Raw genomic sequence first — 25,393 nt, forward strand, 5'->3', positions numbered from 1 at the left:
CGCTATTGGGTCCTGTGTCTGTTTCTGGTGTGTGACAGAATATAGATGTTTGATAAACCTGGTGTAAAAAAAAAACACGATGTAAAAACATTTAACAGTACTAAACAAGTACTGTTTCAAGTGTTTCAAAAGTCTTGGGCGTATTTTGACATTGAACTGTTAAGGATATTAAAACACCAGCTCGGTGGCCTCGAGACTGGAAGGTCGCGGTTTCAAGCTTTTGCTGAGTCATACCTAAGATTTACAGCATTGGTACCCATTGCCTTTCTGCTTGGTGCTCGGCAATAGGGCTTCGGAATTGGGGGGGCTTGGTCACCTCGTGACAAAAGATTGGGAAAAATCCAGGAAAAAAAGGATATTAAAACAACTCCTGTAAATTCAGAGCGCTTGTAATCTCAATTTTGACAAGGAATGTTCAAAGAAAATAAAGTAATCAGATCCTTTCTCTGTCATGGTTGCCGTGGCGACCGGTCTGCCCCGCCCCCTGGGCACCAGCTGAAGCAGATCAGCTAATTGCGTGGCTGCTATTTAAGGTTGGGCTGTGGGTATTGCGGGTGTTGGCTCATTATACCTTTTCTGTTCTGTTATGCCTTGTCCTGTTTAGTTTAAGTCGGGGGAAACCTGTACCTGACCATTCTGAGTGTAAGAATGTTTTTGTTCTGTTTTGTCCCGGAGTTTTTGGACAACTTTTATTTTGGTAAATAAAAGCTTTGATCGTACGCAATTGAGTTCTCCCTTCCTGCCTCCGTTCTGGTCCGGTCACCCCTTCCACCTCGTGACATTCTCATTCAATGTATCTATTTTCTACAAAATGCAAGTTAAACAACAGTCCATGATTCAGTTTTTGTGAAATCAAGCACACAAATCAGCTATTCTTTTATTGGGACGCCGTTAATGGGTTTGACAAGAATTTTTAAAAATATCAATAGCCTTACACATCAAAAGGTCGCAGGTTCGATTCCCGGCTTCTCCGTGTTATATGTCCAAGTGTCCTTGGGCAAGACACTGAATCCCTAATGCCCCCAATAAGCAGGTAGGTGCCTTGCATGGCTGACTCCCTATTGGTGCGTGAGTGTGTGTGTGAATGGGTAAGTGTGAAGCACATTGTAAAGCGCTTTCTTCATTGACTTGAAAAGCGCTACACAGTGGAACCTCGGTTTTCGAACGCCTCTCAGTTCGAACAAATCGGTTCTCGACCAAAAATTTCGAGAAATTCTTGCTTCGCTTTTCGTTCAAAAAAATCGGAGTTCGAACGCCGGTACGCTAGGGTGCGATGCTGAGCGGCGCACGGGTGTAGATCGTGTAGTTTGCCCCCACCCCTCGTGAAGAACTGTTATGACGTGCGCGCGCACTTCTTTTCGCTTTCGCTTTTAATGTTGTGAACGGAGTGTTTTAGCCCCTAATTATGCCTCCGAAGAAGGTCGGTGCAAGCAGCAAAGTTGCTACAGGTGAAAAAAGAAGAGTAGTGCGTACAACTATTGCATTTAAGAAAGAAATAATAGCAAAATATGAAGAAGGTGTGCGAGTTTCCGATCTTGCTATACATACAGCCTGGCTTCTGCTGAGCACCACAAAGGTAAGAAATCCTATTCATAATTCTTTTATTTATCCTTTAACCGCTCACCATTTTTTGTGGAGACCCGGGTGCTACATGACGTGTAAACGACCTTATTTTTTTTTTATTTTTACACGTTCATGTTAGCGTAATCTTTCGTACGGAAGATTACGCTAACGCGAACGTACGATTAGCCTGGGTTAACTTCATGTTTACGTTCATGGTAAACATTCAGGGTGTTGGAAAGGATTAAAACAATTTCACATTACTTTTAATGGGAAAAACGATTTTCGGTGATCGAACAAATCGGTTTTCGAACAGGGTTCTGGAACGGATTATGGTCGAGAACCGAGGTTCCACTGTATAAATGCAGACCATTTACCATTTACTTTAAAATAGCACTTTTTTTTTTTATCTTGCTGCCATTCAAAGTTACTTCAAATGTGCCCAAGTCTTTTGGACCACCCTGTACTTCTACTAAAACAACTATTTCAGAACAAAAGTCAAGAGAGTTAAACAAAAATGAAATGATCTGCATTTATATAGCGCTTTTCAAGTCAATGGCTTCCCAAAGCGCTTTACAGTGTGCTTCACATTTCCCAATAGCGGCCTTGTATTGCAGCCATGTAAGACGCTTACCTGCTTATTGGGGGTATTAGGGGTTCAGTGTCTTACCCAAGGACACTTCGACATGTAATACGGACGAGCCGGTATTCGAACTGGGATCCCTTGATCCCAAGACGAGCGCTCTACCTCCTGAGCTACTGCCGCCCTAAAAAAGCAGCAATATTATAAAACTACGAACACTGTATAACAATCTCAACCATGCCGCCTACCATTGCACAATATTTGGAAAATAAAGTCTGCACTGAAAATCAAATGCCAACACAAATCGATCCAATTTGAAAGTTATAATGCATGTGTAGTCTCACTAACCCTTAACAGCATTATTATTGTGATCGTTAAAATGGGTAGACAGTCTTGATGCCAAGACCTTAAAATCAATCCGATCCAGGTACCCGCTCATTATCGAAAATATCGCTATTTGGATGGATCCGCCTACCTATAAAGTCAGCTGCTAAATAAATCCAATGTGAGACACACAACTGTAAAGGCAGCGTGTGTATTCTCCTCATCCATTATTTGTGTCACACTCACTTAGGGAGGCCTTTTAATGCATTATCCTTATTCGTTTCCACAACATTTGTCCAATTAATTCTCTATGTGCTGTGAAAATCGACATCAGTCCGCTAACACAAATTTGATTTTCTGACCTTGGAAAATCCTTCAAGCAGAACAAGAGAGTGGCGATGCATTCTGAAGGCATTATTTTCCTGTATGATTGCAATCACTTTAACCATCAAATTCATCTTATGTTAACCTGTATACTGATAGATGAAGGGCAAAAAGTGTGTTTTTACACAAAGCAGTCGTTAAAAACAGTCTTTAGCACTCGCAAGCAAAGCGAGGGAGGTGATACTGTTTTCGTTTGGGTTAGGGTTAGGGTTAGGGAGTATACAGTATTTATCTGTCTGTTTGTGCATCCTTCCACCCAAAAAAGGGGTAGGGGCAACCATTTCTCACAGGCAGTGAGGTAGGTTACCCTAGATGTGAAAAATGCCCCTAAAAACTTGTGACTTTTGATTTGGTTTCCTAGAAAAACATTCCACTCTCCCATTGCAGATCAACATTATTACTCTATATTTTACAGGGTCTCAGTGAGGTTACCCCAGATTTTTGAACTGCCCAAAAAGATGATTCTGCTTTTTTTTGTTTTGCTGATTCAGCAGCTTTCCTATAAAGAAATTGTACTGTCTCTCGCACCAGACGTTCAAGATCCCAATTTTTCACAAGCAATCAGTTAGGTCGCTTGAGGTGAAAACCAATAAAAAAAAAACAGATGCAGCACTTTTGATTTTGCGAACTCATTGTTTTTTACAGAAAGACATTAATCTCTTCCAAGGCAGAACATTTGATTTTAACACAATGCCCTGCAACAGTAAAAAGGGTTGACCTATGTGTGAAAAAAATACCTCCATAAAGTTCGACTAAGCACTTTTGGTTTTGCTGACCCATCGTTTTTCCCCAGAAAGACATTTCACTATCCCAGACAAGAATGACATTGAATACCAATTACTATTTTTTGAAAGCAATCAAGTAGGTCACCCTAGATGTGGAAACTACCAACAAAAAAGCTGACTCAGCATTTTTTTGTTTTGCTGACTCTTTAGTTTCCCCAGAAAGACATTATACTCTCCCAGGCCAAAAACAATTTAGCTGGAACACAATATGTTACAATGTGTCAAGTAGGACAGTCGAGAGATGAATGACAAAAAAGGCAAATGTCACCCAAGAATGCTTTGGCGTCTCACTGCATTTTTCGTTTATTGTTTTGCTGTGTAACTTGTGTTGCTGCAGTTGTTTGCAGTTTTTTTGTTACTTGCGCTAACGTGTCTCAATGAATTTGACCAGTGTGTGTTGTTTCAATAATCCTTTTTAGATGCTGTGTTTTTTGCTGTGATACTTGTATTTCTGTGGCCGGGTGCCTATTCCCTGTGTGCGTTCTTTAGAAACTTTTCATGTACCATTTTTCTTAATGTAAATATCAGAGGTTTCAATGTGGGCACATGCGACTTATGGTTAGGTGTGGGCTATGTAGGAACAAAATGTAAAATTGCATTGGGTGCGGCTTATACTCCGGAAATTATGGTAAATTCAATGTTAAATTTATATTCTAATATCTATCGCTCGACTCTCCAACCCTGTTTTCCTGCACGTTCGCAATGGCATCAAAGCCCTTTTTATTGTTCACATTATTAGAATTGACAAATATTCACGGTACACAGTTTTGTATTTAAAAATTACAAAGGAAAAAATAAAGCTTGATTACGTTCCGAAATTTTAAATAGGCCTGTTTTGTTCACATCGTAGAATATGCATTGTATTAGGGTGAACCTTATAATTCGGTGCGCCTCGTAGTGTAAAAATACGGTAACCTTTTGGGTATGTATACAGACGCTGCCCTACTTACGCACAGGGTTCTGGACGATTGTTCGTAAGTTGAGTTTGTTCGTAAAAATGCTTCAGTGCTATATTTTGTATGTTTAAGTTTTATAAAAGTATGTTTAAGGCTTGTATGAGTACCCTGTATTGTTTTGTACTAAAAAATAAACAATTCATAAAAAAAATGCTCTATAAATCTAAATAAAGTGGAGTTTACCTTACTTTTGGAAGAGGTCCTCCTCCGTGGTAAAAAGTGGCCGAAAAAAAGCGTTCAGACCATTTTCTCAACCGCATCAAGCTTTCTTATTCCACTTTCATTTCAAAAGAAGCGGATTGCCTCTTTTCTACACTTTACACTACCCATATTGAACGGATGCACGAGATATTATACAATAAAAACATCAAAATGCTTAGCGGGCTAGCGATACAATACACGCTGTTATGTTTACATGAACCAGGAAGTAAAAGCCGGATTTCTGGATGCTGGGTGACCTCTCACAGCGTCACACGGCAGAAAGAAGCATTATTGTCCTCTACTCGGAAAAAGGTGCACACTGTACAAAATCTAACTTACAGCAATGTCCGAATATTTTATGACATCCCGAAAAAGGAGGACCTCTTGAAGCCCATCTTCCAAAAGTAAGTTAAACTCAACTTCATTTATCTTTATAGAGCATATTATTATATGAAATGTTCATTTTTTTTAGTACAAGAATTTTTAGTAAAACAATGCAGGTTACTTATACAAGCCTTAACCTTACACATACAAAATATAGCACTGAGGCAATTTACGAACAAATTCAACTTACGAACAATCGTCCAGAACCTCTCATTCGTGAGTAGGGCAGCGTCTGTATAATTTTTTTAAAGTAATGGTCATTTAAAATAATCAATTTAAAGTTGTATTGTTTTGAAAGACTTGCATCCCTTTTGAAGCAGTTTTAGGAGCTCAATTTATAGTCGATGAAGGCTTATATGCCAGCATCATGCACCTGACATCAACCTCCGTTCTATCAGTAATATTGTGATGTTACCTCTTCCTCTATAACCTGATAAGGAACTTCTGCTAATAAACAACAAGCAAAGAAATCCCATTGCTGCATGCATAATCTAATGTTTTCATTATCCAGCGCGCATGCCAAAAAACACCTGCACACTTCTGCATGTGGGCTGACATGCTGCGAGCTCCCTGCAGACTTCACGCTACACGCATGCATCTCATTACACGGAAATGACTCGGCAGCGTGAGCACGTGCATGCACACGGAGTCTCTGAGCAAGGCGAGACCGTCCCAGTGCTTCTCACATCATCTTGCAGGAATATAATTAACCTTTTGCAAACACATTAACGAGGAAACATGAAGCCTCGGAACAGCCCCCGCGGATAAGAAGCAAAACAAAGTGTGGCTAATTAGGATCGCAAAATCATTTGATTCAAGTAAGCTGCAATCTGTATGATTGGTAATAAGCCTTGCTTTGCATGATGGCATTCATGTTTAAATAAAAGGGGTGTGTTTGGGTTATAGGTAGGTTGTTTAGGTTAGACACAGCGCCCGCCGAAAGTCATAACAAGCCCCTCCGCTCCAAGAACTTTCTGCCATATTGCCACATTTTTGGTTTCAAACTTAAAAAGAAGTGAGGCTGAATGCAAGGCTGAAAACACCATCCCCACTGTCAAACATGGTGGTTGCAGCATCCATCTCGGTGGATGCTTTATATTTAGCAGGGACTGGGAAGATTATTGATAAGAAGATGGATAGAGCCAAACACAGGGGGATTCAGGCAGAAAATCGGTTCGAGACCTGAAAATGTGGTGCAGGTTCAGCTTCTAACAGGGCAACCACTCTAAACATAAAGTAAAATCTACAACAGAATGCTTTAAAACTAACAGTATTGGGTGTTAGAATGGCCAAACCAGAGTCCAGGCTTCAATCCTATAAAGCTCTTGTTATCTGAAAAATGCTGTGCACAAATTAACACAATCATATCTCAGGAACTTGAGCTGTTTTCTAAGAAAAGATGTGCAAAACCTGAAAGTAATCAAGTTAAAGTAACCCTACCCAACCCTGCATATAAATACCCCAAAAGACTTGTGGCTGTGGACGGGAGCTTGTACTAAGTAATAACTCAAAGGGGGCCAATATTTTTTAGCGAGAATTTTTCCATTTTTAATTTGTAAACGCAATATAAAATGCTAAAATAAATTTAGTTTCGGGCAGCACGGCGGGGCAGTGGTTAGCGCGTGTGCAGCACAGTTCTAAGGTCTTGGGAACCTCCTGTGTGGGTTCAAATCCAGCTACCGGACTTAATGTGCGGAGTTTGTATGTTCTCCCTGTGCTTGCGTGGGTTTCCTCCGGGCACTCCGGTTTCCTCCCACATTCCAAAGACATGCATTTCAGGTAGATTGGCCGGTCCAAATTGTCCCTAGGTGTGAATGAGCGAGTTGTCTGTCCCCGTGTGCCCTGCGATTGGCTGGCAACCAGTTCAGGGTGTCCCCTGCCCACTGCCCGATGATTGCTGGGATGGGCTCCAGCACCCCTGCGACCCTACTGAGGATAAAGTGGTGCAGCTAATGAGATGAGATGAGATGAGAAATTTAGTTTCTCTTCACAATTGCGTTTTACATGTTATAGATTCTCAGAACATAGTTTTTTTTTTAATCTTTTGGTTCGAAGAGTGAACTATGGCAATATGCTGAAAAGTCCTTGAACCAACACTTTTGCTATTAACATAGCTTTAACCAATAAAGATGGACGCAGACTTTAAAGCAAGAGCTCCAATGCAAATCCAGCCTCCAAGGAGCTATTTTGATCCCCGTGCCTGCGGCGCACATCGACAGCTCGGCTGCGAGTGTCATCATCGGCGCAGCCTCCTTGTACAACCTCAAGCTGCTTCTTTTAGTCTGCCTGGCAACAAAGGAAAAAAATAACGCTGCCTGATGAACAGTTCTGCTCATATGCATATACATTGACTCTTTTTCGGGAAGATAAACAAATCGCCACTGCGGATTTTGGACAGGAAGAAACAAGCCCCTTGGCGTTACATGTCCTTTCTCAAAGGATATTGTTATTCATTAATAGCTCGTGGTTGCTGAAATTGGAAGGTTTTTTTTTAGTCGCTCCTTTATATAATCGTCCTACATCGGCTGCCTTTTATCAGTTTGTCGACGATTGTGACGAAAGGCATCGACGCGTAATCACAGCGGTGGCGGAGGAGCAAAGTGAAATGAGTAACGGCTGCAGGAGTGCAGGAAGTGCGTGCAAGGTGCTGATGCAGTGCTTAGTTAACCTTCCTGGGACAGCAGCACCGATGGCCTTGCCGCCGTTCTCACACTGCAAAATCATAAAGTTGCACTATCATTTAGGAACACAAACCTCATCCCCCTTTCTTTCCGGAAGACTGGGTTCCCGCGGATCCTTGAAAAGTCTAAAAAGGCATTGGATTCATTATTCTAAAAATAAAGGTTTACCGTAAATTCCGGACTATAAGCCGCTACTTTTTTCCCAAACTTTCAACCCTGCGGCTTATTCAGTGATGCGGCCAATTTATGTCATTTTTCTATCGACATGACGCAACTTTCAAGTTAAAAGGAATCGGGCAGTCCATTATAGAAGGAAACAGAGCTACCACACGTAATCTTTACCGAGCGAGCGTGGTGTTAGCGTGTTTTTGAATAAGGGAGAGCGTGGGACGACGTCTATATGACAAAGTCTCTTTCCCATATTGAAGGAAGACGACTTTGATGACGTCAGTTATAAGGAGGAAGATGAGGAAGGTTTACCGTGCTTACTACAAGCACGGTATATTTTTTTAACAGAGCTGCTTACTGTGTTGCTAGGAGCGTTTTGCTATCCTTCACAGGCACGGTTTGGCATGAAAGTTATAATATTATTATTAAAGCTTTGAAAACTCTCTCGGTGTACCGTCTTTCTTTGTAAATATGTGTAACCATGTATAATATGTATTTGAAACTGTATATTTTTGTAATGTATTTATTTTAGAAACTTATTCTGATATGTTTTCAACGAGCAAATGAGAAAGAAGGGGCGGGGCAAACACAGGCTGACAGGAAGTGGAGTAAAGGTGAGACGTGTTTGTGGACGCGGCCGACAATAGTGGATATATATTTTTCCCACCCTTACCTTTGGAAATATACACTTTTTTCCTTGGATTACTTTAAACGGGCACCCGGACTCTGCAGGTCTGCATTAAATGTTAATTACTGGTAACATTTTCCGTTCATTTTGCCGGCTGTGTTTTTTGGACTGTATAAGGTATGGGTTAATTTCGTGTTTGTATTGCGTTTTTTCAATGTGGGCGTATGCGGCTAATATACAGGTGCGGCTTTTCTCATCTCATCTCATCTCATTAGCCGTACCGCTTATCCTCAGTAGGGTTGCGGGGGGCTGGAGCCCATCCCAGCAATCATCGGGCAGTGGGCAGGGGACACCCTGAACTGGTTGCCAGCCAATCGCAGGGCACACAGGGACAGACAACTCATTCGCTCATTCACACCTAGGGACAATTTGGACTGGCCAATTCACCTGAAATGCATGTCTTTGGAATGTGGGAGGAAACCGGAGTGCCCGGAGGAAACCCACGTAAGCACGGGTTCCTCCCGAAACGTGGTGGGTGCGGCTTATAATCGAGTGCCCTCTATAGTCCGGAATTTACTGTAATTGGATTTCAAATTTCTTAAATCAATTTTCGAAAGTTTTGATAATGCGACCACATTGATAAGTAAGATTTATATTTATTTGAACTAAAAGATTTTATAACAATTTGTATTTGTTGATAAATCCCCTATTCACTTTCGTGGCAACATGGTGTGACCACAACGAACGATGATGATGTAGTTTCAGTCGGTCCTTTACTTTGGACCATGGGAAATTGTAAATTTAACAAGAAGTGACTGTTGGACACACATTTTTTTGTCATAGCTAAAAGCTCTGCCAGGTAAAACGATGTATTGTGTGCAAGAAATATTTGTGTTTTTTGTTTTGTTTGTTTGAATTGTGTGGGTTTTTTTGACGACTTGGTCTTAAATCAGATTTCAAAAGGCATTACAAAGACTTAAAAAGTCTTGAATTGAACCTGCCAAAAGCCCTAGGAACCCTGGTAGAAGATTTCAATTCCCCCGTCATACAGGTTAACCGTGCATTTCTATTTTTTCGAACGCCATCAACGCTAATGCTGAAAGTCAAGCCTATCCTGTGATATTTTGTTATTGAATTTAGAACTGAAAATTTCCATATTTTCCTTCATGTTTTCATCGTGAATTTTTTTTACCACTCTTAGACAAGTTTACCTGGGCCAGCTAGAAGGCCCCTTGCTCCCCCAACTCGAAATCTGATTGGCTAAACCAAAAGATTTATTGTCATCTATATATTCCTCAGATCTTCGGAACTGATTGTGAACGTCTTTAGGTAGATTTCAAAGCATGGCAACAAGTAATGTTGCTTCAGTGCTATACTTTGTATGTTTAAGGTTTACATAAGTATGTTCAAGGCTTGTATAAGTAAGATAAATAAAGTTGAGTTTAACTTACTTTTGGAATATGCGCTTCAAGAGTTAGGCGACTTCCTCCTCTGTGGTAAAAAAGTGGCTGAAAAAAAGCGTTCCGACCATTTTCTCAACCGCATCACGCTTTCTTATTCCACTTTCATTTCAAAAAAAACTGCTCGCCTCTTTTTTACACTTTACACAAATTTTAAGTTTATTCTTTTAGCCCTTTTATCATTTTGTGATTGTATTTTTCTTTTGTTTTTTTGGGGGGTATTTTTCCATTGAAATTATTGAACTCACTTTATATTGTTTCCTGATGATTGTTATAATATTGTCTTGTTTACCGTCTGCACTTCAAATGTGGGATAAATCTGTTGCGAGTGAGGTACAATAAATATTAGAAGGTTATATAACCGATCTGTTCTTCTTTGTTCAACTGACTTGACTACTGCTCAGAAAATTCTACATTCTTTAACATACAAATTATTTTTCAGTTAATGGAAATAGTTACTTTCCCTGGGAGCTAGTGACTTTTACTATTCAGTAATTCAGTTACTTTTTTGAAAAGTAGTGATTAACTATAACTTATTACCAGGGTTGGGTAGGGTTACTCCAATACCAAATATGCTAATAAAAGACAAAAGAAACTAAATATGAATAAAATGATGACTCACAACACGTGGTAAGCTTTCTCTCCTGGCTTTGATCTCTTTGATCTCAGGCAAAACTAACATAAATTGCGACAGAAACAAAATGAAAATAAATCCAAACAGCTTGCCAACATCATTTTTGCCATTTAATGTATTTCGTTACTCCCAAAGCCTGCACAAAATTTAGTAATGTCACGGGGCCGGACCGGATCGGAGGCAGGAGGCAGGAAGGGTGAACTCATTCGCGTTAACGATCAGATTACTTTTATTAAGGAAATAAAAGTAGTCCAACACTCAGGGACAAAACAAAACAAAAACAGGCTTACAGGCAAACAGGAACTCAGACTAGGAATACTCATAAAACAGACTTTTACTCAGAACGGGCAAACACTGGTATCCTCACGTCAAACAGAACAGATTAATGCAGAACAGAAAACGCAATGAACCAGCCACCGGCAATCCCCAAAACCAGCCTTTAAGAAGCACACACGCAAATTAGACGATCTGCTACAGCCGGTGCCCAGGGGGCGGGGCCAGCCGGTCGCCACGGCGACCATGCTGGTCATGACAAGTAATTCTATTCATATTTAGTTTCTTTTGTTTTTTATTAGCATATTTGGTATGGATTAATCCAAAAGTAATTGAAAGTAATCAAGTTAAAGTAATCCTACCCAACCCTGCTCATTACTCTTTTAAAGTAACGTACCCATTACTGGTTGCTGCCCTACGTCACAAAGTGGACTGAACATCAATAACTTCCTGTTGGTTTGGTAAGATAGTCTGTAGGACAGATGAAAGACTTGCATCCCTTTTGAATCACAAAGACCCCCCCCCCAAAAAAAAAATTAATTATGTAACGCAGTTTCTTACAATTTTGAGACCAGGGAGTTTCTACCTCATCAATCGGTCGTACAGCAGCATGAAAGTAAATCGAGGGAGCCGCTATTACAATAACATGCCCTTGTAATGTTATGGCGACGTGCAAGCTTGCAGGTCAAATATTGAATCACCTAAGGCACAGGTGTCAAACAGGCGGCCCGCGGGCCAGATAAGGCCCGCTAAGGGATTGAATCCGGCCCGCGAGACAACACTCAGAGAAGCGCAAGAGAAAAACGAGCTGCAGATTGAAATATGTCAACCTGATGTTGGCAAAGCCAGGTGCCTTGAACAAAAACACTCTACTTGTATTTATTTATTTATTTTTTCCACCCCTTTTTCCCCTCTCTCTGTCTCTTTCACTCTCTGTGTCTCTCTTTCTCTCTGTGTGTCTTTTGTTTCCTTCTAACTTCCTTCTTCCTTTTCTCTTTCTCTCTTCCTACCCTTTGCGTTTTTCCCTTTTCTCTCCTTCTGTCTTTCTATTTCTCTTTGGATGTCTTTCTTCCTCTCCCTTTCTTTTCCCCCTCTCTCACGACTTTTTATCTTTAATTTCTCACGCTCTCTCCCTCTTCCTATTTTTCTTTCTTTGTCCCGCCCTCTCTCCTTTTCCCTCCCTCTTTCTCTTATTTCTTTATCTCTCTTGTTCTTTCACTTTAATCTACTCGTCCGGCCCCCGACAGAATGTTTGTTCTATTGTGTGGCCCCCGAGTTCAAATGACTTTGACACCCCTGACCTGAGGAATGGATCACAGTTTGAAAGTAAGGAATTATTAAAACACATTTCCATACAAGTAAAAAAAGCTTCAGACATCGAGATGGATACTGCGAAAACTAAAATCTTCCTTCTGCTGCTGATTTGGAAAGAATCTCTCGAACAAAGCAGAGAATTAGGAAACAGCCAGTGAGTTCAGAGTGGGGACAGGAATGGATGTTTATCAGCTGGAAACAAAAAAATTGGATTAGAACCTACCAAACACCCACTTGTGGTGTCCACCAGACTCTGAGCTATTGTTAAATCAACTCTTTTCAGAATCACAGACCGATACGTATAAATAAGCAGTGAGACCACTTCAAACTGCAGAGCTGTTCCCATGGTAACTCAAAGCAAAAGATCCCCACTGTTAACAAAGATTTCTGAAAACTTAAAGAAAGAAAACATGTCGTGTGCACAAAAGCCAAACACTCCTATCGAAAGACGGCTTGAGAGGACAAAAACCCGATACCGGGGTGTGTTGATTGTAGGGCATCCATTGTAGTTCGGAAAAATGTCATTGATCCCCACCGTTCTTCTTTCAGCAGAGGATATAAAAATAAAAACCGTAAAATCCTGACTTCAAGCCGCTACCTATTTGCAACATTCTAAACAATGCGGCTTTCAAATCGGTATCTCTTTTTTCCTTCGGAGATAAAATAAGGGCAATAGTAATTATCTTTGTGACTTTTCGATTGTATTGTAGGTGACACAATTTTATATATTCATATATATATATATATATATATATATATATATATATATATATATATATATATATATATATATTCAACTACAGTTTACACTCAGTGTGTTGCAGAAACAGACGCTGTTTAAGCTGTACATCACTAAAAATCATTTATATAGAAGCTCATTAAACAATCTATGTTCACTGTTGACACTTAATGATGAAAACACACATAACTGTTGAATCTAAACACCTGAACACGCCAGCCAAGCACCCAGATCTCTGCACACATAGCACAATCCCTAAAATTCATCAGTATCCTCTTTTGCAGAATTTTGTGACATTACAACAAAAGAACTCTGCTTGCACCTTGCTTTGAAACCATCACTTGTGACAAAAACGGCAGTAAAAATGTACCTCAACGATCTTAACTAACTGAAGGAAATAAATATTTTTATTAACAAATTATTTCATGTTTTTTGATATGACACAGGGTATGGCATTATTTTTTCATAGATTTTATCAAACATCAAACGCCATTCAGTGAAATAAAATGTGATGAACTATAAGTTTTTGTCTGGATAGCCATGTTCCCCCTAAACTAGGCTGGAAATTGCAAATTCTGTAGCAAATTCGGACAAAATTACGGTACATGCGCATAAAAACAACAAAGGTTACCTTGGCGGTGGGTTTTAAATGTGTGGTGTGTTTTAAATGAGCTGAGAAAAAAACAAAAAGAAAAAAAAAAGTAGGAAAAAAAACAAAAAGAAATTCTGAGCTCATAAAAAAGAAACAAAAAAAGAAAAGAGAGAACAAAAGAAAAAAAGACAAAAAGAAAAAAAACTAGAAAAAAAACAAAATGAGGCCAAAAATAAAATAATTAAAAGTAGAAAAAAAACATTTAAAAAGAAGAAAAAGTCCAAAAGATATTGTAATTAAATACAATTCTTCATTGTGAAACTGACCAAAAAAAATCCCGAAAATGTTAGCTTTATGTAACATTTTTTTGGTAATGTCATGTAAAAGTTGTTGTAAAAACTGACGTCGGTGGGCCATACAACCTTACCAATAGTATATTAGTCAATTCTTTAAAACTCAGCAAAGTGTGACTTGATTCAGGTTTTGGAAATATTTGATAACAATTTAGTTGCCACACACGGAATAGTAGTACTTTATTAACCATTTACAACTTACTCAAAATATTTCAACGTTTTGACCTACAAATCAAGTCCGCAATGTATACATACAAATTAAACAGCATTACAAGTTAGCCATAAAAAAAAAAAAAAATTCTCTTTTCGTTTCATCAGCAGCAATGTCAGGTCGCTGAAATTACCTTTAATCCTCAAGGAGTGATAACAAGCAATTTTGTCAGTTACCGTGGCAACTGGCAGTGACAAAACACAGAGACGACGTTTGGGTCTGTGTTGCAATCTGGCACAATTCTACACAGTATGGTTTCCTTGGCGCCGTGATCGAGAAATATAAACTTACATTTTATGTGACACATATTTCATTCATCTTTTTTCGCAGTAATAAATACGTGCTTCTCATTGTAATCACCATCTTGAATGGTCACATGATCCGAAAACACGTGAGGTAAACGAGTTAGAGCCTAACTGAAAACGACGCAACTTAAAATGGTGTCAGGTGTGATGGGTCATATCGCCATTGGAGTTCTGAATCCAAATGCATTGACACTAAATTCCACACGCTGTTGGCCCCAGGCATAAAATGTAAGAAACAGATCTCGGAGTTCCTGTTCTCCTTTCAGATTGGCAATAACATCAGCAAAACGAAGGTTAGTGACATTATTTCCACCAACGCTGACTGTACCTTCATGTTGGTTTCAGGGCTTGAGGTTTGATTACTCTCCAGGAAGATGTTATTACCGTTTTAAAAAGTCAAGCACTAAAACATCATTCCAGTTAGAAAACAGATACTGTATTTTCCGCACTATAAGGCGCACCCAAAAAACTTTATTTTTTTCAAAAGCTGACCATGCGCCTTATAATACAGTGCGCCTTATATATGGATCAATATTAAGTCGCAAAGCCTTGCAACTAAGGCAAGCAGCCGCCGACTAGATTTTTCCTCGTAGGCGATGTGGTCCGCGGTGTATGCTGGGATACATTTGCCGACGTTTCATTTCCCAGCCAATGTGTCAATCATCATTGACCGATCACTATTGGCTAAAGTTATTCGGAGGTAAAGGGGGCGGATCCTCTTTATCATTTACAGGCTCGCATAGGCTAAAGGGGCGAAAGAAAGCCTGCAATTGGCCGAAAAAGATAAATGTGAATCACACGTTGGGTTGCACTACGGCATAGAGAAAACATTTTTATTATTCTGTATTTGTAAATATTTTACTCTCCTGGATTTACTACACTCACGGTTGTAAGAAGACCATGGTTACGTATCATTATTGAACGTGATGGCTGCAAGGTAACTTAGGTGAGCTATGCGGCTTTATATTTTCCCGGTATCTTGTTTTAGAACGATCTTGATGTTTCTGTGATGAGTCTATTTTTAAACTAAATTAAATTCAAAGTGTTTATTGTCATATGCACAGTATAGAACCCCGTTTCCCTGCACAATAAAAGTCTTACTTTGCTGTCCACACAGTTGCCAGCAAAAAATAAAATGGAAACTAAGGAATGGTTGGCATTTCTTGAATCCCAAGACTTTAACCTTCCGAATGATATTTGGAACGATGCATTTGAGTGATTGGTGACATCGTACCGACACTGTTTCCGTACATGTCTGAGACACGTATTTGCTTCTTTGCAAGCTTTCGGAATGTTAAGGGGGTAATAAGTTTGACTGAACTATCTGACTCTTTTGTCGACGTTCCCATTGTAGCGCCTTATAATCCGGTGCGCCTTATGTATGGAAAATATAGGACCAAAAACTACTTTTTGGGGGTGCGCCCTATAACCCGGTACGCCTATAGAGCGGAAAATACGGTACTTGGTTTATCTCAATGACGCATCACTGGTGAGTTATTTTCAGACCTTATCCGCGGGCACCTCATTGGAGACCCTTCTTCAATTCTAATCCATGAATTTGTCTCTGCACAACTCAGATGTGAAGGTCTTTGCTGCTTTTTTCGTTTCTTACGTTATATTATTTTTTCTCTTTGCATCCCTCGAGTACATGGAACCATTAATCATCGATCTGTATCGACAACGAAACGTCCCCAGTGGAGCTGATATAGATTAGAAAATGGCAGACCCCACCAGTACAAAATCCATTTCATAATAAAAAGTCTTCCCGCAAACAAGAGCACGGTCATTGTTGTTTTGTCGGCTTGCGCTCCCCCCAGATGAGCATTTGGGGACGCGTAATTGGAACAAGCGATGTTCAACTGCCTTCTTTAAATAGAACTCAGAACAGAACAGGGTGGAGTTTGTTTACATCAGATATGCAGAAGGAAAAGGATTGACAGCGGGGTTCAAATGTGACAAGCACAGAATTCTAGTTGATGTTTTTGACTCAAACAGGTAAAACTATCCATAATTCCATTATCCGAACCGTTTATCCTCAGTAGGGTCGCGGGGGTGCTGGAGCCCATCCCAGCCATCCTCGGGCAGTGGGCAGGGGACACCCTGAACTGGTTGCCAGCCAATCGCAAGGCACACAGGAACAGACAATTCGCTCGCTCATTCACACCTAAGGACAATTTGAACTGGCCAATTAACCTGACATGCATGTTTTTGGAATGTGGGAGGAAAACGGAGTGCCCGGAAGAAACCCTCGCAAGCACGGGGAGAACATGCAAACTCCACACAGGAGGTTCAATCTCATGACCTCAGAACTGTGCCGCACACACGCTAACCACTGCGCCGCCGTGCTGCCCCTGGTATAACTAATGTTGCATCCCTGATGACTTGTACATTTTCTGATCATTTTAAATAGTGTACATATATAGCAATACTTGTAGGGAAACTCGTTTTAATCTAAACTACTACGTATAATAAGCAACACTAAATGTATTGCATTTGGAGAAAAAAATATTCTGAATTGTTTGTGTTGTTTATTTGGTAAAACAAACGTTTTTTGCATAAAATATCTTGTTTTTTATTTCACAATGTATTTCTTTGAGTAAATAGCGCCGTGTTTCTAAGGTTTATCCCTTAACGCAGGAATTTGTAAGTATTAATAATGGGAACAATACAATACAGTAATCTAAAAATGTGTATCGGGGTTTTGCACACTTTTCTCATGGCCAAATTCGAGCCTTTTAAAGTACTTTCAAAGCCAATTTTCCAATTTCTCCAGTAGCAAAAAATAGATTAAATCAGGTATGAATCCACAAATGTATCTAATTTGCATATTAGGGCGGCAGTGGCCCAGGAGGTAGAGAGCTCGTCTTGGGATCAAGAGATCGCAGGTTCCATTCCCGGCTCCTCCGTGTTACATGTCGAAGTGTCCTTGGGTGAGACACTGAACCCCTAATACTCCCAATAAGCAGGTAAGCGCCTTACATGGCTGCACGGCCGCTATTGGGAAATGTGAAGCACACTGTAAAGTGCTTTGGGAAGTCTTGACTTGAAAAGCGCTATATAAATGCAGATCATTTCATTTCATATGTGATTTTCATTCTTGTGTGTGCATCTATCAAGATCTATGATCTTGACTAAATCACGAATGTATTTGTTTTGGAGACAATTTTTTTCCCATCTTAGGTGATTACATTTTCAGTTGCAGTAAGTTCTTCCCATTGGAGTATACCACTGGGAAGCGCCATCTTATTTATTTTCAGGCTCATAAATGTCTACAGTTTATATGTAATCCTTGGACTAACAGATATCATATTGCCCTGTTTTAGTGTAGCATAAACGGGTGTGCTAAAGCGCTTCATAGGACAATGCCATAAAAACTAATGCAGGCTGCCGTATATCACGATCGAAGAAATGTATTGGCAAAGCGAGGCTACCAGAGAGCCTTGTCTGCATCATTTTTAAGCAGAATTGGGAAACATGAATAGAATAGAATAGAATAGAATAGAATAGAATAGAATAGAATAGAATAGAATAGAATACACCTTTATTGTCATTGTTACAAAATGAGTTAACATATTGTGACAACAAAATTGGGCATGACAATCCAGTTTCACACATTCACAGTGAGGTAAAAAACTCAAGAAGATAAAGGAACAGAGAAGATAAGGTTATAACACAAGGAGGATAAGGTTATAGTTATAATTTACACGAAATCTACCAAAGAAATGTCGGCATATAGGATGTTACATCCAGTTTGGTATCATAGGGTTTGTGCAATATGCATTTGCTGCAAAAATAGACATTTTAAGCACTTTCCCCAAAATTAGAGCACTTGTAAACACATTAAAATTCAAGCATATGATTTCAAGCATCTGTACGAACCCTGGTGTATAAACAAGCATTCAAAATACATTTTTCCTTCAGTACTTATGGCCAAGAGCTCTGCCAGAGCACTAACTCCCACTCAATGACTACTTAGTTGTACACAAAGAAGCTCCCGTCGAGATTTGAAAGAGACAGATGTCAACAATGGCAGAAATAAAACAAGATTTTTGTTTAACGAGCGCAGAACACGAGCGCCTTACCGTCAGCAAGCACGGAGCATCCCATCGTCAGCATCAGCACCGCACCGCTTAGAAAACAGCGGGTAAGCGTCGTCCTCCTCACCCGCCTCGCCATCCACGCTTCCCGGCAACGGAATTGCTTCTCTCTTGCATTCTTTTCCCGGCCGAGCCTGCAGCCGCCGCTGCCGCGAAAGGGCGCATATTTGGGAGCCATCGGTCAACTAATCAACGCTGAATTGAAAATATCTACGGGCGGCATCCGCTCGGGCTGCTCCGGGTGCACACAAGTAGAGATCCGCTCGCCATGGATCTTCTTCCCGGAGCTTTTCTCGGCGATCTTTCGGGAAATGAACAGAATTGGGTTTCTCCCTTCGCTGTCCTTCTGCTTGTGAGTGGAGCCTGATATCACCGCTGTGACCGCAAAGATGCTCGTCCAAGCGTCAATTCCAGTCAATAGGACGGAAGTCGTTTGTGGTGCTTTCAAAGTAAAGGTATTCTCTTCAATCCGGAAACGCACATATACACCGTACAAACATTTTAATGTAAAATCATTATTGAAATTGAGTCGATATTGTTTTTTGGATACCAACAGAACAATGATAACAAAAAATGGGAATATAGACAAGGGGTGACCGAAAAAGAAAAAAACATTTTGGCTTGGGGGCAGTGTTCCCTCTAAACTGCGCGCGTGCGCAATTGCGCACTGCTCGCACATTCTCAGTGCACAAGAAAATCTAGCCAGCGCACAAAAATGAGGGCTCAAAAATACTTATTAAGAAGCGACTTAAGTCAAAGTTACAGTGCATGAACTTGCAGACATGGGACCAAGTCACACATGTGCAAGTCTCAAGTAAGTCTCAAGTCTTCACCTTCAAGTCCCAAGTAAGTCCCAAGTATTTTTTTCTTGGGCAAGTCAAGTCACAAGTCAAGTCCCGAGTCTTAGATTGCCAAGTCCAAGTCAAGTCACAAGTCATAAAAACAGCGACTCGAGTCGACTCGAGTCCAAGTCACTAAGTCTCAAGTCCCCATGTCTGGCATGAAGGTAAGAATACACAGGTTCCCCTGACGTTGTGTCCTAAAAGAGTTTGTCGAGAACCGGCTTCTCCGGCTCGGCTCACTAAAAGGAACCGGCTCTCTCGGGTCCTAAACGGCTCTTCGGGTTGTTTTCGCTTCTTTAATCCCAACATGACCAAATATTATGTAAAATTATGCACAAAATGACTTAAAGGAAGGGGGAATAAAACAAAAAAGAAAATACCAAAATGAAAAAGTAGTGAAAAGCTGAGAAAAAAGAAACAAAAGGAAGAGAAAAAAAGAAGGAAAATTTTAGAAAAAAGCCAGAAAAAAAGAAAAGAAAGAAATGTAGGAAAAAAGTAAATAGAGAACAAAAAGAAAAAAGCAACAGCTAGGAAAAAATAAACACAAAGAGATTTTTCTTAAAGGAATTTTTAAAAAAGTAGAAAAAAAACATGGAAAAAAGAAGAAAAAGTTTGTGTTGCATTCAAATAATTTCCAATTATACCAAGTGAATCTTGTTGTCAACATTGTACTTCCACTAAAAAATGTGGTAAAGTACAGTTCTGTATCTTAGAACCAAGTAAATAAGCCTCCAAAAATGTTATGCGACAAAATATGTCAGGAAATAAAAAGAAATGGATATCTTGCGACAGAATTGTAAGAACAAACGACGTTTGTAAGCCGTACAACCTTTGCAATAGTACGTGAGTCAAATCATTCAAAAGAGAAAAATAATTTTGCATTGCCGGAAACTCAGCAAATTGTAACTTGATGTCTAGTTTCGGACATGTTTGATTAATTATCTTGCCACACTTGGGATTATGGTTGCTCACTGTTGTTTCAAGCGTTGCTCACCGACTTTGTGTGAATGCTCAGACCTGTGGAAAATTACAGGGAACATTGCTTAGGGGACACATTGCAGGGCCATTGTTCTGGCGAAACATCTTATCGTAGGCTGATCCGACAGTCATTTGTTTTTCGTAATGTTATAAACCAGAAACACTAACACTCAGAATTATTATCATGAACAGAACTTTTACTGAGGGTATAAACAGGGTTAGGGAACCTATGGCTTGGGAGCCATATATGGCTCTTTTCATGAGTACATATGGCTCAGAAATAAAATTTAACTATTGCACATCTCTCTGTGGCGTTCCAAAGTCAAGTGATTTCATCCAGATTTCTTATAAGGCTCCCCCAAAAATAGTTTTTTTGTGTCCTATATTTTCCATACAACTGTGACAGAACCTGGCGCCACACGGCTGGGACCAATTGGGCACCATGGCATGGAAATTTTTAATATTTATTGCACACACTTGAAGTGTAACAAATGGAAACAATGTCATAAATCAGCAGTAAATGAAATAAAGTGAGTGTATTAAAATAAATGTAAAAAGCAAAAAGAACAAACATGACATTTTTTATAAACACAAACAATGAAAAACTGGAAAATACAAAAAAAAAACATTTTTATGATCAACAAAACAGAATCCCCCCTCCCCCCCAAAATGCATTTTGACCAATCATAAGATAAAAAATAATTTTTGAAAGGACTCAACTGTTAATTGGAGGGGATCCAGCTTGCTTCGTTCACTTCCAAGAGCCAGCTCATAAAGACGTTTCGTCCATGAATGACACAAGTCGGTTGCAGTGGAATCCACCAAGGACAACAGCGCTGGCTCTTATAAATATCAGGCTCACATTTTTCCTCTCATTCGCCTTTTCTTTCAGCACATCAGTAAACACTACATTTGCCATCACTATTATGACATGATCTGAAAAGAAAACTTTTGACCGTCAGTAACAGTGGAAAAACTTAGACTAACCCGTTACTGAAAAAATAACGCTGTTAAGTAAAGGTGTTGTAACACAGTTTTTCCCAGCACTGAAAATGACAAAAGTCACTCCAGAAGGAAAAACAGGCAACTAAAACACAATCCTAAAGGCTAACCCAAAAAACACAAAAGTCTTACTGGGCACTATCATTAAGGGTTTGAAGAAACATCAAGGACCTGACGGAGGCATCAGCGATCCCACACGGAAGATCTGTCCATGTTGCCCTTAAATGCTGGAAGCTAAATAAGCACCAAGTCTGCCCAACAAGGCAATCAATCCTTTCATGCTCTCTGGCTAGCGTTGCAGTGCTGGGACCTCGAACTATTACCTTAAAAAGTGGATTTGTGACTTTTATTTTAAGTCCAATAACATTGATATACGTTTGCTAGGGTTCTCTGGTTGATTAATGGTAGTCAGTGGTGATAGCAAAATGAAGCCCCATGAAACAGTTAAGCCTGCACACGCGTAGGGGCTTTAAGATAATTTATTTTCTCGACTCTGCTATCATGTGGACGGAAAAATGTATAACATGCTTGGTGCATGCAATAGAGCTGAGGGGTGTAAACTATGCTCTTGATGGAGTAAATATACTTGAAGAGCAGGGTTGGATAGGGTTACTTTAACTGGATTACTTTCAATTTCTTTTGGATTACTCCAATACCAAATATGCTAATAAAAGACAAAAGAAACTAAATATGAATAAAATGATGACTCACAACACGTGGTAAGCTTTCTCTCCCGGCTTTGATCTCTTTGATCTCCGGCAAAACGAACATAAAATGTGACAGAAAGAAAATGAAAATAAATCCAAACAGCTTGCCAACATCATTTTTGCCGTTCCATGTATTTTGTTACTCCCCGGGCCTGCAAAAAATGTAGTAATTTTACACTTTTTGGCCTGGAGAGGGATGGGTGTGACCAGGCTGTACTTGCCAAAGACACACCAGAGGAAATGGCGCCTTTACGACCCATGTAGTTAAGGGATTCAAGCCAGACTTAGTAACAGAATAAGAGTGTATCATGAATTGTTCGGTGTAACTTTGTGCTCATCCAACAAGTGAAATAAGTAGGTAATATTATTGTTATATTGTTTTTTAAGGTTTTTTCCCCAGATTTTTTGGACCAAGGCGGTTTCTTTTTTTTTGTTGAAAATTTCACCTGCTTTAAAAAAAAAAAACCTCTTCCACATGGTACATATGAAGGATGGGTGCGTAAATGTGTGATAGCATGTTTATAAAATATGTGAAGTTCATATTTCTATGACTTTCAATAATGAAGGGGACTTTCCACTCTCGGGGCGTTTCTCTGCTGCTTTTATTTTGAACCACACTCGATCGCGGGATCTGAAATGTCACCGCTTACATCATCAACACACACCTGCACTCGCGGTTCAAGAACCACTCATTTGAAATACTCAACACACGCTTCAGGCAGGAATTCTAGCTGAGGAGAATATGGCTAGTAGGTATTTTGCCTTGACAACATCTAGTGGGCATATGTAACGGGTGTAATAATAACTTTTGTTTTATTGAAATTCCTGCTGAAATATGTGTATAGTTTTGGGTAAGTGTCCTGCAATGATGAGTCCAACAGTGCCACCTGCTGGTATGGGGTGGGGTCTGTTTTGGCTTTTGACATGTGACCGGAAGGCGGGGTTTTGTTGGCAGTCTACAGAGCCAGCTGCCAACGGTAAGACACATCTTTTGGTGCTCCACAAAAGAAGTTACTTTTAAACATTATAACCACAGCTGACAAATCTCTCAACATGCACAGTAATGTGATTGATGTTGTCAAGATGTTTGGATTTATTTTCGTTTTATTTCTGTTGTGCTAAAATGTTAATTCCCTTTATAGAGATCAAAGAGATCAAAGACAGCAGAGAAGCTAATGTTGTGACCCATTTCATCTGCAGGTAAATTGTATCAGTTTGTATACTCATTATTGTTATTATTACTATTTTCTTATATGTATAAAAAGGATGATGTTGGTTAAAATTCTGACTAAAGAAAAATATGCTGAATTCATTGTAAACGTTAAAAAAACACTATACGATCTCTTGTTAAAAGTATCTTGTTAAAATGGATGTAAAAATGTATTGTAATATTCTAAAATGTATTTTATGTAAATTGAAAAGCAAGCTCTTTGATATGCTTTGGGTAGTCTAGATAGATCAAAGAGATCAAAGCCAGCAGAGAAGCTAATGTTGCGACTCATTTTATCTGCAGAAACTGTAATAAAAACCTCATCATCCAGTCCAGCGTGAATGTGGATCTTTGGTGGGACAGGTACATTGCGGTTACACATATTTAAAACTGCAGATCATTGTTTACTCATTTGTCTCTTGTACTTCTTTTAGCATTGTCTCACGGGTGGCCGGCCACATTTGGCCCGCATTGTCAGACCCGTTACCTTACATCTCTGGATAAAAATAAGAAACACAAGCGACACCAATTCTCAAAAAACTACTAACATGACTAATCTTTCGCTTGAACCCCTATGTTCCGGTGCGGGGCCTTCGCTCTGAAAATGCTGGTCTACTCGTGATCCCAAGAGCCAAGAAGAGAACCACAGGTTCAAGGACCTTCTCCATTCGGGCCCCGGAGCTGTGAAAGCTCTTCCACCCTGAGATTCGATCTGCAACCTCAGTGTAACTGTTTAAATTTAAGCTTAAAACACACTTATATTTTATAGCTTTTGAATCAGCTATATTTTATGTTGACAATATCTGTGTATTATTTGTTATTACAACATCCATTGCAGCCTGGTCATCCTGGAAGGGGGATTATCTCACGTGCGGTCCCTTCTCAAGGTTTCTTTATTTTCCTCATGTGGAGGTTTTTGAGTTCTCCCTTGCCCTCATGTATGTTCTAGATCAGGGAAAGGTGTCATAATAGTCCGTGGTTTGTAATAATCTGTGGTCGGTGCAGCCCTTTGAGACTCTTTGTGATTAAGGGCTATACAAATAAACATGACTTGACTTAAACCAAAAACGAGCAGTGCAAGAAAAATAGGCTTGACAGCAACTCGCATTAAAAGTACCTGTAAACTTATGACTTAGGAAAAAGAAGTATTCTTATTCTTAACAAATGTAATATTGACTATATGTCACTGCATATATTTATGATTGAGTTTATCCTGTTAATCCCTCGTTTTTCAAATGGTTGTGTTCTATACAAAGGCTAGTCAAAACCCGCAGAGTCAAAACCTTTATTTATACATTTATCTAATGCCTTATCATACATTGAAACCGAAGAACAAAACCTACAGGCTCAGTCATTTTTTTTAACAAATAATTTATGTATTGTAAAATTATCAGAGCAGCACGGCAGGACAGTGGTTAGCGCGTGTGCGGTACAGTTCTGAGGTCATGAGATCGAACCTCCTGTGTGGAGTTTGCATGTTCTCCCCGTGCTTGCGTGGGTTTCCTCCGGGCACTCCGGTTTCCTCCCACATCCCGAGAATATGCATTTCAGGTTAATTGCCCAGTTTAAATTGTCCCTAGGTGTGAATGAGCAAGCGAATTGTCTGTCCCTGTGTGGCCTGCGACTGGCTGGCAACCAGTTCAGGGTGTCCCCTGCCTACTGGCCAAAGACTGCTGGGATGGGCTCCAGCTCTCCTGCGACCCTACTGAGGATAAGTGCTGCAGATAATGGATGAATGTAAAATTATAATTTTAAAATGACTCTTGCTGTTAGATTGTGCTAATACCAAAATAGGTATAAATTAAGCCAGGACACCACTTTTTTCTTTGAAGTGATATTTTGTCCCCATCTTCTGGATGTTATTTGTAAACATAAATATGGCTTTAAAATGTTTATGTGAATACAGCATTCAAAACAACAAAGTACTGCACTTTATTTTATTTTTTAAATTATTTTACTAATACCTTTGCAGTGTGGGAAAAGTTTTATCTTCAGTGGCTCCATTTTCGTCGCTTATCCAAT

The 25,393-nt window shown here is 39.7% G+C and overlaps 1 protein-coding gene across 3 annotated transcripts in view; it reads right to left on the reverse strand.

Moving 5' to 3' along the window:
* The window catches only part of kiaa1549la (KIAA1549-like a), a 195,446-nt gene extending 176,354 nt beyond the window's left edge, over window positions 1–19,092 (reverse strand). For all 3 annotated transcript variants that reach the window (XM_088339768.1, XM_088339767.1, XM_088339766.1), the window contains exon 1: window positions 18,618–19,092. In XM_088339768.1, the coding sequence (XP_088195894.1) occupies window positions 18,618–18,810 (193 nt within the window). In that variant the 5' untranslated portion in view covers window positions 18,811–19,092. The remainder of the gene's footprint in view (window positions 1–18,617) is intronic.
* Between the last annotated feature and the right edge of the window lie 6,301 nt (window positions 19,093–25,393).

This window comes from Urocampus carinirostris, chromosome 7 (genome assembly GCF_059441175.1).
Source record: "Urocampus carinirostris isolate Australia breed hairy pipefish chromosome 7, RoL_Ucar_1.0, whole genome shotgun sequence".
Lineage (NCBI taxonomy): Eukaryota > Metazoa > Chordata > Actinopteri > Syngnathiformes > Syngnathidae > Urocampus > Urocampus carinirostris.